The following is a 14,332-nucleotide window of genomic DNA, read 5'->3' as shown; positions in this document are numbered from 1 at the left end:
TCTCTTGCTGATGGACAAAAAGTTTTCCCCAATTTGAAAAATGCAATATAAAAATGCATATATTTATATGTTAATACAATATAAAAATGTTGCTTTAAACATGCTTGAATTAATAGATCCATAGGAAAAAGTCCTTAGAAATACAACTGTTGGTTACCAGATACTGCCACACAACATGCTTCAGAGCTTTTAAGGTGTAATCTGAAACCAGCCCCTCTCAGTGAAGGGCAGGGAGAGACCAAAAAAAGACCACTCCATATTGGTAGGTGGCAGGTTTAATAAGCAAGGGAACTTACGACGCTTGTGTCAGGCAGCCACAAGACAGGGAGTTTTCCCCACCTGCCCACCAGAATCTTAAAAGTTGTTACGGAGGCCTTCCCCGGGGTCAGTCACGTACACACGAGACCTTAACCAGATTCAGTCGCGAACCCAGTCCAGGTCGTCTCGGCACCACTTTACCATCTCAAGGGTGTATCCTCGGTCAGCTTCTGCGAGTTGCCGCTGGGAAGGCAAGCAGGGCACACAGTCCAAAGATAGGGGAGGGGGTTGGGAGCCTCCAATTGCCCAGGTCCGGCTCGCGGGTTAAAAGAACGGCCACGTCTTCTTGATGACTTTCCCCAACACAAGAGTGTGTGCACTTTAAGTTTTGACAGATGGTGCCAGATTGTCACCTGAAAGGAATGTGCCCGTATACATTTCCCCATCCACTCCAATACTGGGTAATGTTGCGTATTTAATCTTTTCCTGTCTGAATGGTGAAAAATTGTATCACATTGTTCTAATTGCCATCTTATTATGAATGAGATAGAACATCTTTTCATGTGATTGTGATTGTTGGTATTTCTATTTCTATTCCTGTGGATTTGTAATGTGAATATATTTTTAATTTGTAGCCCCAGTGAATCCTCAGTGAGTGAGTGGAGCCTCAGTGAATTTCTGCCAAGTTTTCTTAGTGGCTGCAAAGGATTCTTAAAACAAATGGCATGCCCCATTGCCACTGCTGACCAGTACTCCAGAATCAGAACAACACAGCCTCGTTCAGAAAAAGTTATCAGATAGGAGAGCAGAGCGGGGGGAGAGAGAACAAGAACAATAGAGAAAGCCTAGAGAGAGACAAGTGGTGAAGTTTGAATTCCTGAGTGGTGTAATTTTGAATTTCATACCTACTAAAAAGAGGTGCCCTGGTCCATCAATGAGAGAGAATGTAGCAGTTCCAGGATTTGCTGTGGTCCTCGTGAGCGCTCTCCACCCAGGCAGTGGCCGTGAAGAGTTAGAGTGGAGAAGCCGTGGTAGCATCATAGCTCTGCACTGGATCGGCAACCAGGGTAAATCTATTCCTCAACATCCCCCTGTAGCAGCATTCTGATAAATGAGTAAAGGAAACACCCACGTCTATAATTCTCTCACTCCCCTGTGGAGATTACACAGCTGGCAGATGGACTCGGTCACCACGCTCTCGCGCCTCGCCTGTACAAACTGTGAGTGAAACATGACAGGAAGGTAAGGGGTTCTCGTAAAATTTATTTTCATTTCCAAGCATGAGTAAATCTGATGTGACTGCTTTTGCTTATAACCCATTAAACGGCATCCCCTTGCCCTTTTTGCATGTTAGGACTGCAGAGTGCGAAAGTGGAGAAACCAGATAGAGAAATCCAGTCTCCGTACCTCATCGCCATCCTTCAGAGAGGGCTTCCATCTGTCTTTCTCCATTGCTAAGAATAAATAAGAAGTAACTAAGAACAAACGTGACTTTTTTCATCCATTATGATTTATCAGTCACCTCTTGCCCCATACACTGCTCACTGGCTTCTGCTGAAAATAAAAATAACTGAGGGAGGTGGGTCAATTCACAGAAGAGCAGCCATGATAATATGGGAGGAGAGGAATATAGGGAATCCTAAAAATGATAACAATCACCATTTGATCTTTTTTAAAATAGGGATGGGGTTCGAATTTTTCTGTGTTTCTGTAGCAGGACTACTTATAGATCAGTATAAGGAAACAAGCTCTGAGAGTGGAACCGCTGCCCGCTCTGTGGCTCCTGAAGTAAAGGCAAGGTCAAGTCCCCTGATCACAGAGCAGCTTGTGAGTGAGGGATAAAGAAGCTGGTCCTCCTTCAGTTCTGCATGTGGCAAAATGTGTGCATCGTTGCTTTGACATTAACTGGACTTTGGTGCCCATAAGAGCCATGTGGACTTATGAACGTGCAAGAAGGGCTTCAAGTTCATAGATTTGCACATTTAGAAATTAATTTACTATATTCTCCATTATTCCTCCTTTACCATTATTGTAAAAAAAGTACAGCAAGTATGTGTGTTTAAAGAAATATGACATTCCGGGTATGTGAATAGCTACAGAAATCATATCTATACTTCCTCTATTTATAATCTAAAATAACACCAATCTTTGGCAAAATGTTGAAGTCAGTGTTAGGAGAGGTGTATTTTTATTGACTGCAAGCAGCAAATTACCTAGGAGCCAGGGGAATGAGTCAGCAGCATTTTAATAATTCTATTTACTCTGAGAAAACCAAATAGCAGGTTTCCATTGAATAAATATGATTCTATGTTTACTCAGTGACAAATACAAATTGGAAAATAAAATTGTTTTTCAGCAACTCCAAAATCACATAATCCACCCTCGGAAATAGAATTCTTCCTTACAATAGAGTTTGGGAATTTTTTTTAAGTACTGCGGAATCTAATCCTTGATATGTTTGAGCAGTAAATTTCCTTTGGTCCCTATTTTAGTCATTTCCTACATTCCATGAACAGGATATGGGAGGAGTCACTGTTCCCCATTTATCTAATCTATCTCTAACCTTGGAAACTAAAGGTTAAATTCAGCTCCATTCTTGCCCATGGGCTGACAGATGGGTCCTTCAGCCATAGCAACCACCCACCTAATTTTCTTTATGAGGTATTATCCTCTCCAGATAGCAATGGTAATGGGCTAGAGGGAAAACATCTATGTCTCCCATTGAAAAATACTTGGAAGCTCTCTACTGTAAGCAAAGAGAAACCGTAATAGAATGCTTATCACTGCAAATAGCTTCCTGGTAGTATCACAGAAATATGAATTTTTCTATCGTAATAATTATCTTCTTTTCTAGGGTGAAATATTAATTGCTAAATGTTTAACTAATAATAGCATAATAAGAATAATCTCCTTCCCTTCATGTATAAAGATGACAGTCTTGATCTTGCAATATTGGGCATATAATCCAAATTATTGTCTAGTAATGAGGAGACTTTAGAATTTTCTATTTATTGTAATGAAAATGGGAAAGAAATAGAAAAAATAATACTTGGCTTACAGGAAAAATCTGGAAGGAAATTGTGAAAGGGAATTCCTAACTTTACACTGAACATTTGTGGTCTGTACAGGGACAGAATACAAACAGAATAAGAAAATAAGGATTGAAAGCATAACCACTTTCAGGGTCAAAAGACTTGAGAAAGCATTGTGTCATTTACCATTGGTCTGTGGATGGCTAAACTTCTCACTCTTTGTAAATGAGAGAAGCAGTTTTTTACTTTCCTCACCAGCTACATGACATCATAGCCCAAAGGAGCTGCCTCTTGCGAAAATTAGTGATTAACTTGGGGTTCTGGGAGTTTGCTTTTCTTATTGATAGAAATCACCTCAACCTTGGATATTTGTCCCAGGATGCAAATGGGAAGAATAACAAATTAGGAATAAATCCAGGACTGGAAATGTAATGATGGTAAAAAAAAAAAAACGCTGTTACGGGTAAATTCTTCAGTTTATAAACTGCTAACAGTTCTCGTTCACTGTCATCTTGCTTAAGAAGTGATTGTCTTCCATATTCTCTCAGGTTTGAATTCTAGAAGTAAATTTTTAAATATTATTTAAGGACAAAAGAATACTAAGCATAACTTTGAAACAAACTGATATGGTAATAAAGAGCACCCTCACTCCCAAACTGAAATGTGTTGGAATCCACGGCCTTTGGATAAGAAGTGAGTCTGGGATCTAATCTGACTCTTCATTCTCCATCTTCCACTCTGAAAGGAGTCAGAATGACCTTGTGACTGCAAGGTTATAGGAGGCAAGAGAAATGCAGATCAGATTATATTCGTAAACTTTTTAGAACTCTTTGAAAGACAACACAAATAGAGCTATCATTAAATTTGCATTTAGAATTAAAATTCAAAAGGAAAGATTAAAGATTTGACTATAAGACCTGAAACCATAAAACTTCTAGTAGAAAACATAAACAGTCCATTCTTTGACATCGATCTGAGCAGCATATTTTCAAGTACCGTGTCTGACTGGGCATGGGAAACAATAGAAACAATAAAGAAATGGGATTACATCAAACTAAAAATCTGCACAGCAAAGGAAACCATCAACACAACGAAAAGACAACCTAACAATTGGGAGAGGATATTTGCAAACCATATATCTGATAAGAAGTTAATATCCAAAATACATAAAGAACTCATACATCTCAACAACAAAAAAAACTAGCAACCCAATTAAAAAACAGGCCAAAGATCTAAAATGATATTTCACCAAAGAAGATATACAGATAGTCAACAGGCACATGAAAAGATGCTCAACATCATTAGTTATCAGGGAAATGGAAATCAAAACTACAATGAGATATCACCTCACTCCGGTTAGAATGGCTATAATTAACAAGATAGGAAACAACAAGTGCTGGAGAGGATGTGGGGAGAAGGGAGCTCTCATACACTGCTGGTGGGAGGGCAAACTGGTGCAGCCACTATGGAAAGCAGTGTGGAGTATCCTCAGAAAATTAAGAATAGAACTACCATATAATCCAGCTATCCCACTGCTGGGTATTTATCCAAAGAACTTGAAAACACAAATGCATAAAGATACATGCACCCCTATCTTCAGTGCAGCATTATTCACAATAGACAAGACTCAGAAGCAACCTAAGTGCCTATCAAGGGACAAATGGATAAAGAAGATGTGGTGTATATACACAATGGAATACTACTCAACCATATAAAAAGATGAAATATTGCCATTTGTGACACCAAGATTGGACCTTGAGGGTATTACGTTAAGTGAAATAAGTCAGACAGAGAAAGTCAAATGCCATATGATTTCACTCATAGGTGGAAGATAAAAATGACAACAAACAAACAAATAGATACAGAAATTAGATTCGTGGTTACCAGAGGGGAAGAGGGGAGGACAACAGGGGTGATAGGGCACATGTGCGTAGTGATGGATTGTGATTAGTCTTTGGATGGTGAACATGACGTACTCTACACAGAAATCAAAATGTAACGATGTACACTTGAAATTTATGTAATGTTATAAGAAATTGTATAATGTTATAAGAAATTTATATAATGTTATTGTTACTGCAATGGAAAAGATAAAAAATAACTTTTAAAAAGGATATGGAGGGCTGGCCGAGTGGCGCAGCGGTTAAGTTCGCACGTTCTGCTCCAGTGGCTCCGGGTTTACTAGTTTGGATCCGGGGTGTGGACCTGGCTACTTATCAAGCCATGCTGTGGCAGGCATCCCACATATAAAGTAGAGGAAGACGGGAACGGATGTTAGCTCAGGGCCAGCCTTCCTCAGCAAAAAGAGGAGGATTGGTGGCAGATGTTAGCTCAGGACTAATCTTCCTGAAAAACAAAACAAACAAACAAACAAAAGGATATGGAGAATAATTACTTTATAAACAAATGTGAAATGAAAAGCCTGCAAAAGTAAAGCATTCACTAGCGAAATATCATAAAGTTAGATGTAATTCACATTTTAATAAAGGAATAGCCATAAATTGTGTCTTCTGAAATTCAGTTGCCTAAGCTAGGTCTTCACCTTGTGAAAACTTACTTCACTGTGGGACACTCCTAGCAAACAGAAAGAAGCCAAGGCTGACTCTGCCTTCCTCCCCCTGATGACAAGTCTTCTCCCAGGAGAGTCAGCTTCTCTTCAGATAGAAAAGAATCTTCTTATGAGACCTTTTAATAATCCAGATAGTTCTTTAACACCCTCAGTCTCCATGCAGAAGATCTCACCAACATTCCTTTAACAAGCTGGTGGTCTCTGATCCTATGAACTTTCCTGTCTTTTACAATTAAATATATTTTCCATATTAAATACCAGAAGCATTTAATAATAATCGCTTTATAGATGAATTGTGATTATCTTTTAATTAATCATGTAATTACTTTTACTGTGATATGGTGTTCAATTCACAATCTTCTGATCTTAACTTTATTTCACAAACAGCCTTTCCAACCAGAGAGAGTGCACAGTTGGATAATGTGTAGCTATTATATTTCTCCATGTAAACTGGAAAGATCTACCAACTGGTTTGTCAATAAAAAGAATTGGTCACCGAGGCTGGGGTGGAACTGAGCCTGCACGTGTAAAGGGAGCCAGTTTTCAGAGGTGGCAGTCCTGGAGGAAGGAGACCAAGTGAGCCATTACTGAGATCTGAAGTATTTTTCCTTCATTCTTGTTTCTAAATCCAAACTAGCACATCTAACAAATCAAACTGGTTGCCATAACTAGAAGCCTCCCTCTTGTCATCTCCCCGTCCTGTGTCCTATGATTAGTTCCCTGATATGCCTGTGGCTTATTACTCTCTTTCATCTATGTGCCTTAGGCTACCTGGTTAGCAGACCATATTTAATTGGCATGGAACTCCCATTCTTAAGGTTAGAATTATGGATGATGTCTCTAATGGCTTTGAATAGTGGCAATTTGACCCTTTGGCTGAGTGATGTATAAGAATTGATTCCTGCTTATTCTCTTTCTGGGAGAGGAGAACATGTAGGAAGTAAGGACTATTCAAAATTCAAAAGAGCAGAAGGGTTCCAGGAACAAAAATAGTCAAACATGTCACTTATCAACAGTTTACTCTGCATCTAACAGAAAGATAAGCCTTTGCATTGGAAGAAAACCCAAGCTTGAACAAAACTCAGAAGGTCTGGCTTGTAATCATGGCATTTCCCAATATTTAGGTGAGTAGCTCAGGGAAAAGCATCCTTTCTGCATCTAAACTTGTGGCATTCTAAGAGCCAGACATGAAGTCCAGGTCTTGGATAATATGTCAAGTCAAGACTTAGTGGAAATTTTATTTTATATGTAAAATACTATAGTAGTACATTAATATGTATCTTAAAATATTTTTGGGTTCTGTCACAACTTCTACAATTTCTAGATGCCCTTTCTCCTCTTATTTAGGAGAAATCAAAAGTCACAGTTTGAAAACCCTAGGATATAGTTCAGGAAACGATTCAACTTCTGTCATTGATATAAATATATACCTATACCATTTTCTATTTTATAAAATTCCAAATATATCTTTAAAACTTAAGAGGAAAAAACCAACAATAACCTCATTTGCCCATTCAAAAAGTAGTCATCACGTGAGACATAGTCTTTTATGGGCGAGGAAGTATTTCCCTGAGCATTCCCAAGGTGAGAAGTTTCCACTTTAAGGTCCCATGTAGAAAGAGGGTGTGGTGACAGAACAAGATGGATGATCTCCATATGAGCCAGTCTTGGGTTTTGTAACATTAAAACACAAAATAGCTTTACTGATTACTGCATTTGAATTATAGGTTCAAATGGACTGTGAGTTTCCATTAATAATGCTGAAGGCTCTAAAGATAACAAGCTGTAAAATCGCAAAGTCTGTGGGTAGTCACATTTTCATCCATTCAGCAATTTTCTCCTGTTAAATATTTTTGGTGCAAGCATAAAATTTGTGAAACGAGGATTTTTTTGGAACTGGCTATAGTACAGAAATACTAGGAAGCTCCCCATCCTTGGTCTCTGAATGAAAATTCTGAGGACAGAAAAAATTATCTCACTCACTTCATGAAAACTGTGGGAATGATAAACAGCCTTTGGGGAAGTCTTGGTTGTTTTTCTCTCCTTTTCTCTGCACTCATTTCTCTTGAAAGTAAGATGTTCAGGGCAAGATTGAAGTGAGACACTGTGTAGAAGGTGGCAAAGGGAGTTTGTGTGGGATCCAGACAAAGCCAGGACCATTAGTTAGAGCTATGGCAGTTTCATTGTTTTTGTCCATAGGAAAAATTCAGAGGCTAGTGCTAATTCACTTCTGCTTTCAAGGGAATTCAACCTGAATGCTGTGTTTGCAGAATTCTAATTATCTGATCTTAATCCCAAAGAAGTCAGAAATTCCAGTGTGAATACTCCACAGCAACTTCAGCTCTCCCTCTCATGCATAAGGATTATCTTGGGACACAGGGCCTCTTATTACATGGTTGTGTGATACAGTGTCTCAACTACTCTGAAAATACTCAGTTAAAGTGGGTACCATTTTGAATCTGTGTCGCTGACTTTAATGGTACACTTTCATCTATTTGAAAGGGGAAAAAAATGGAAGTATCAGAAGAAAGTTTTCAACATGCATAAAGATGTTTTATAGTTTCACTTTAAGGTGACTTTTCAGCTTAAATTTCTTTTTCATTCTTCTCTATAAATATATGTATTACACATTTTGGAGAAAAACTCCAATTTAAGTCTAAAGTAAATTGGGCCAATTAATTACAAATTTTTGGGTTAAATTCACATTCTTAAATGATTTGAGTTGGGAATATATTCAAGAATTGTCATAAAACTCAAGAAAAATGTTCAGTTTCTACATATCAATAAAGACTGAATTTGAGTTGGGAATATATTCAAGAATTGTCATAAAACTCAAGAAAAATGTTCAGTTTCTACATATCAATAAAGACTGAATTAGCAATTATAGAGAAAGCATTAGAAAAGTAATTACTAAGGATTGTAATTTCACTTATATTTTAGACTTGACGACTTCTCTCTGAGCCAGAACAAAGGTAGTCTTAATTCAATTAAATGATATATACTCATTTCGTAGGCATATTTGCTATTCCACACTTTTGCCAGTTTTAATGTGGCATAAGTAGTGTGCCATTTGGAGCCAGGCAGATTCGAGTGTGAATCCAAATTAAACCCCTTGATAGCTGTTTATATTAGCCTCTTTCTAACTCGATTTTCTCATCTGTAAAATGGAATAATGACACTCATCTCTCTATTTTGAAATAATATAGTGAAAGCATTGAACATAGGCTTGCACACAATAAATAGTTAATATATATTATTCTCTCCTACACTTTCCTTACATGTATTAAAGTGTTATCGTGTATATGTGAGATAACTTTCCTCCAAAAAAATACAGAAAATAGTCTGAGGAATTAAGTGTTGTATACAGGAAAAAATGCAGGCTTTGGAATTATAGAGATTTGATTTAATTCTTGGTTTTACCATCTCTTTCCTAAATTTGTGATTTCCAAATCTCAAGCTTTGCATTGATGAAATGGGGATAGCAATTTCTCCCTTGTAAGATTTTGAGTGATTAAATGTGCAAAGTGCCCAGCATAATGCCTGTCACTAGGTAGAGCACCAACGAAAGGTCACTGACATTATTTACTGTTCGAACTTTTGTTTAAAGAGGACAATGTCAGTATTATCAGAAGTCATGCTGGAGAGAGATCAGTCATGAGTGGAGTGTAAGAAATAAAAGTAAGAAGACTAGGAATTAAAAAATTGTAATGAAAGAACAGAAATATAACTTTTGTTACAACTTTCATAATGAAAATAAGGACTTAATCTTAACTTAATAAAATCTTGTATTAATTGGAATATAACATATATTACATTGCTTTTGTCACTTAACACTTCGGTTTTCAAAATAAAACACACACATATATATGCATTGTATTCCACATTTTTCATTTCTTACCTGAGAGAAATAAATTTCTTTTTCTCCTCAAAATGAGTATAAGTACGGCAGTATTTCATGGGAAAATTAAAGTCTGACAAAATTACATAAGGATTATTTTTGTCATTACTTATATGAGACTCTAACTTTGACAGTTTGCAATCATTCATTAGAAGTCATCATACCTTCCTCTTTGTCACACCAGACAGCATGTATTACAAATATCTTAAATAGGGATTAAAATTCTTTAATTTCCGTTCTTTGTTGACATTTATGGTGAATCCTTTGCCTATTATACATACAAAAGATAAATCAACTAATCAATTATCCTTGTTAATTTGGTACACTTAAAAGGTCTACCATATGTTTAGAATGAAATGAGAATTCGTTTATTTTCATCTGCCTTCCAGCAACACAGATTATTGAAGTCCTCTATCCATATATACTTCCTATCTTTCTTCTGTATTTGTCTCATAGTCAAGGAGGAAAGGTTTTCAAATATCCATGTTGGAAAGCCCATTAAGAAGTGCTAAAGAATTAGAGCTCTTCTGTCACTACCCCATTGAACTCTACAAGGACTTCCATGAAAGTGATTTAGATTCGTTTTGGAATGTGTGCGTCTATCTCCTTCACATTCTTTTGCCAAAGCCTCTCATAAGAATGCTCCTTATAGGTAGCACAAGGTGGCCAGTTTTAATGTTAGGAAAAATGTAATAACACAGGGAACACAAAATTAGAACTAAAATTGAGCCATTATGTATGGCTTTATTCAGACCTCATTAGCTGGAGGGAAAGGGGCAGTTCAGACAATTTGATAAGACTTCAAGGTCAAGTTTAAGGTTTTTGTTAAGATTTCAAGGTCATTCTTAAATCTGTGGAGGTTAGAAAGACTTTAATCTTGAGCACAATTCAGTCATTCTATTTATTCAACAAATATTTATTGAGTGTTTCCTGTGTGCCAGGCACTCTTCCAGTTTCCAGAGTCAACATGAATGTAACAGACAAAAATCCTTATCTTTCAGAGTGATGTCTGCATCATGGAAGAGTGAGTTGTTCCCTTTGTCACTCCCCTCTAAGTTACAAGCAATCAGACAACCACTGACCAAAAGAGGATTCCCTATGCAGCACAACCAGATGCCTAAGAGATCCATGCATCTATGCATCTGAAGGTGGCTGGATTGGACCCCTGGAAGGCAGTTGAACTATGGCTACAGTTCCCCTACCTCCCCAAGCAACAGCAATCCAGGATGTGGATCCTCCCACTGGCACCTGCATCTGTGGGAGGACACTGCAGGAGCAAAACCAGCAGGTGTGGCTTGGTCTCTGTCCATCCCCCAAAGGACCCAGTGTGCACACCCCAACACCTTCCCCTGGTAGTGGTGCAGTCTTTTCAACAGTGGGGACAGTGTACAAAACTCAAATTTTCCTGGCTTCAGAGGAGTACCTTGACATGAGTTTTCATAAAGCACCAGCTAGCACCAGACTAGAGGCTGCACAAGCAGGCAGCAACAACAACCCCTCTCTGCTTAGTCTCTGCACCCCACCCCAGTGGTGGCAGGTGGAACCTGTGACCAGAGGCTTCAGGAACCACAGCAGAACTGATGACCCAGGCCACAGTTGTGACACCCCCAACACTGCTTCCACTAGCAGCAGGGGCTTCATACAAGTCCCCAGGCCCCCAACAGTGACAGCAACCTTGGTAAATCCAGTATCCTTGGCAATGATTCTGCCGGAACCCCCAGACAACCTGGAAGCAGCAGCCACAGGTGGTGCATGGGGCAGCAGTCAAGCCCATGGAGAACCAGTGGAAGAACACAAAACCAAGGTGACCCCAGAAGCAACAAAAGTGCACACAGCCTTGTGACCCTGGTGGTGATACCTGAGACAGCAGAAACATCATGAGCAGCAAGGCACCACCAACCTTAGAGGCACAAGCAGAACAAGGTGGGCACTGACAACACCTCTAGCAGAAGCAATGAAGGATAGAAAGAGCAGGCTCTCAAATACAACCAGAAGCAGCTCAGAAGCAGAGTAACAAAAGCCATCCCAAATAAGAAAGGTGATTACTACCACAAATGCACCAGCAGAGGATCAATTCACCTAGCACCATGAAGATCTACAGTAACATGGCAGAATAGAAAGAGACAGACAACTCTCCAGAAACCAAACTTGAAGTCACAGAAGATTACAATCTAATTGGTAAAGAATTCAAAATAGCTGTCATGAAGAAACTCAAAGAATTACAAGAAAACTCAGAAAGACAGTGCAATGAGCTCAGGAATAAAATTAATGAATGGAAGGAGTACTTCACCAAAGATATTGAAATTCTAAAAAAAAAAAACCCAGAAATTCTGCAGATGAAGAACACAATTAATGGGATGAAAAGTAAAGTAGAAAGCATTAAAAATAGAGCAGACCAAATGGAAGAGAGAATTAGTGGACTTGAAGATAGAAATCTAGAAATGTTTCAGGCAGAGGATGAGCAAACTAAGATTTTTTGAAAATGAAGAAATTCTGTGAGAAATATCCAACTCAATTAGGAAAAGCAACATAAGGATAATAGGTATCCCAGAAGGAGAAGCAGAGAAAGAAGCAGAGAGCTTATTCAAAGAAATAATAGCTGAGAACTTCCTAAACAAAGGGAAAGAATTGGACATACAAGTACATGAAGCTAAGGGAACTCCTAATTATGTCAACGCGAAATTACCTTCTCCAAGACATACAATCTTAAAACTGTCAAAAGTCAATGACAAAGAAAGAATATTAAGGGCAGCAAGAAAGAAGAAAATCACCTCAAAGAAACCCCATCAGGCTTTTGGAAGATTTCTCAGCAGAAACTTTAAAGGCCAAGACAGAGGAAAGACATACTCTAAATACTAAAATACAAAAGCTATGAGCCAAGAATGCTCCATTCAGGAAAATTATTCTTTGGGTATGACAGAGAAATAAAAGCTTTCCCAGAAAAAAAAAAAAAAGCTTAGGGAATTCCTCGCCACTAGACCTGCCTTACAAGAAATCTTGAAAGGAGTCTTCCCCTCTGAAACAAAAAGGCAAAGGTTTACAAAGCTTTGAGTAAGGAGATAAATAGAATCAGAAAATTGCAGCTCTATATCAGAATAGGTTAGTAAACATTTAATTATAACATAAAGGATAAAGGGAAAGGAAAATATCAAAAATAACTACAAGCACTTCAAGTTTGCCACAAACTTGCAACAAAAAAAAAAGATAATTTGTGACTACAAAAACATAGAAGGGGAAGAGGAAAAGAATGTAACATAGATAGACTAAAGGAGATTAGAGGCTATCAGAGAAAGGACTATCTCATCTATGAGATCTTTTTCACAAACCTCATGATAACCACAAAATAAAGAATCAGAGCAGAGTCATAAAGCATAAATAAAGAGAAAACTGAGAAAAAAATCACCAAAAACCTCCAAACTGAAGTAGGAAACAGAAATACAAGGGAAAATAAACAATGGGAATATAGAACAACCAGAAAACAAAAGATAAAATGACAGTATTAAGCCCTCATGCATCAATAATTACTCTAAATGTAAATGGAATGAATTCACCAATCAAAAGACACAGACTGGCTGGATGGATTTAAAAACAAGACCCAAAAATATGCTGCCTCCAGGAAACACCTCTCAGCTCTAAAGATAAACATAGGCTTAGAGTTAAGGGATGGAAGATGATACTCCAAGAAAATGACAACCAAAAGAAAGCAGCTGTAGCCATACTCATATCAAACAAAACAGACTTCAAGACAAAAAACACAACAAGAGACAAAAACTGACAGTATATAATAGTAAAAGGGACATTCCACCAAGAAGACATAACAGTTATTCATATATATGCACATAACACAAGAACACCATCAAAGTATATAAAGCAACTATTAGCAAACCTAAGGGGAGAAATTGACAACAACACAACAATTGTAGGGGACTTTAACATCCCACTTACATCAATGGATAGATCACCCAGACAGAAAGTCAACAACAAGACAGCAGCCTTAAATAAAACACTAGGCCAGATGGACTTAATAGATATATATATAGAAAATTCCATCCAAAAACAACAGAACACACACTCTTCTCAAGTGCACATGGAATATTCTCAAAGCCAGATCATATGTTGGGAAAGAAAGCAAGAGTCAAGAAGATTGAAATCATATCAAGCATCTTTTCTGACCACAAAACTATGAAACTAGAAATGAACTACAAGAAAACAAGTTGGGAAAGTCACAAATATGTGGAGACTAAACAATATGCTACTGAACAACTATTGGATCAACGAAGAAATCAAAGGTGATGTAAAAAAATACCTGGAGATAAATGAAAATGAAAATACAATATACCAAAAGTTGTGGGATGCAGCAAAAGTGATACTCAGAGGGAAATTATAGCAATACAGGCCTACCTCAACAAACAAGAAAAATCTCAAATAAACAAGCTTACATTATACCTTAGAGAAGTAGAAAAGGAATAAACAAAGCCCAAAGTCAGCAGAAGGAAGGAAATAATAAAAATCGGAGCAGAAATAAATGAAATAGAGACTAAGAAAAACAATAGGAAGAATCAATGAAACTAAGAG

The 14,332-nt window shown here is 37.7% G+C and overlaps 1 protein-coding gene across 1 annotated transcript; it reads left to right on the top strand.

The window, feature by feature from the left end:
• The first annotated feature begins 1,422 nt into the window (after window positions 1–1,422).
• On the top strand, window positions 1,423–12,077 carry LOC139082269 (uncharacterized). Its single transcript, XM_070612585.1, has 2 exons — window positions 1,423–1,500; window positions 10,759–12,077. Exon 2 carries the CDS (start codon window positions 10,941–10,943, stop codon window positions 11,598–11,600), a length of 660 nt encoding a protein of 219 aa, XP_070468686.1. The 5' UTR covers window positions 1,423–1,500; window positions 10,759–10,940; the 3' UTR covers window positions 11,601–12,077.
• Window positions 12,078–14,332: the final 2,255 nt, after the last annotated feature.

Source organism: Equus przewalskii, chromosome 3 (genome assembly GCF_037783145.1).
Source record: "Equus przewalskii isolate Varuska chromosome 3, EquPr2, whole genome shotgun sequence".
Classification (NCBI taxonomy): domain Eukaryota; kingdom Metazoa; phylum Chordata; class Mammalia; order Perissodactyla; family Equidae; genus Equus; species Equus przewalskii.
Note: the sequence above shows the minus strand (reverse complement) of the source record. Positions and strands in the feature narration are given on the sequence as shown.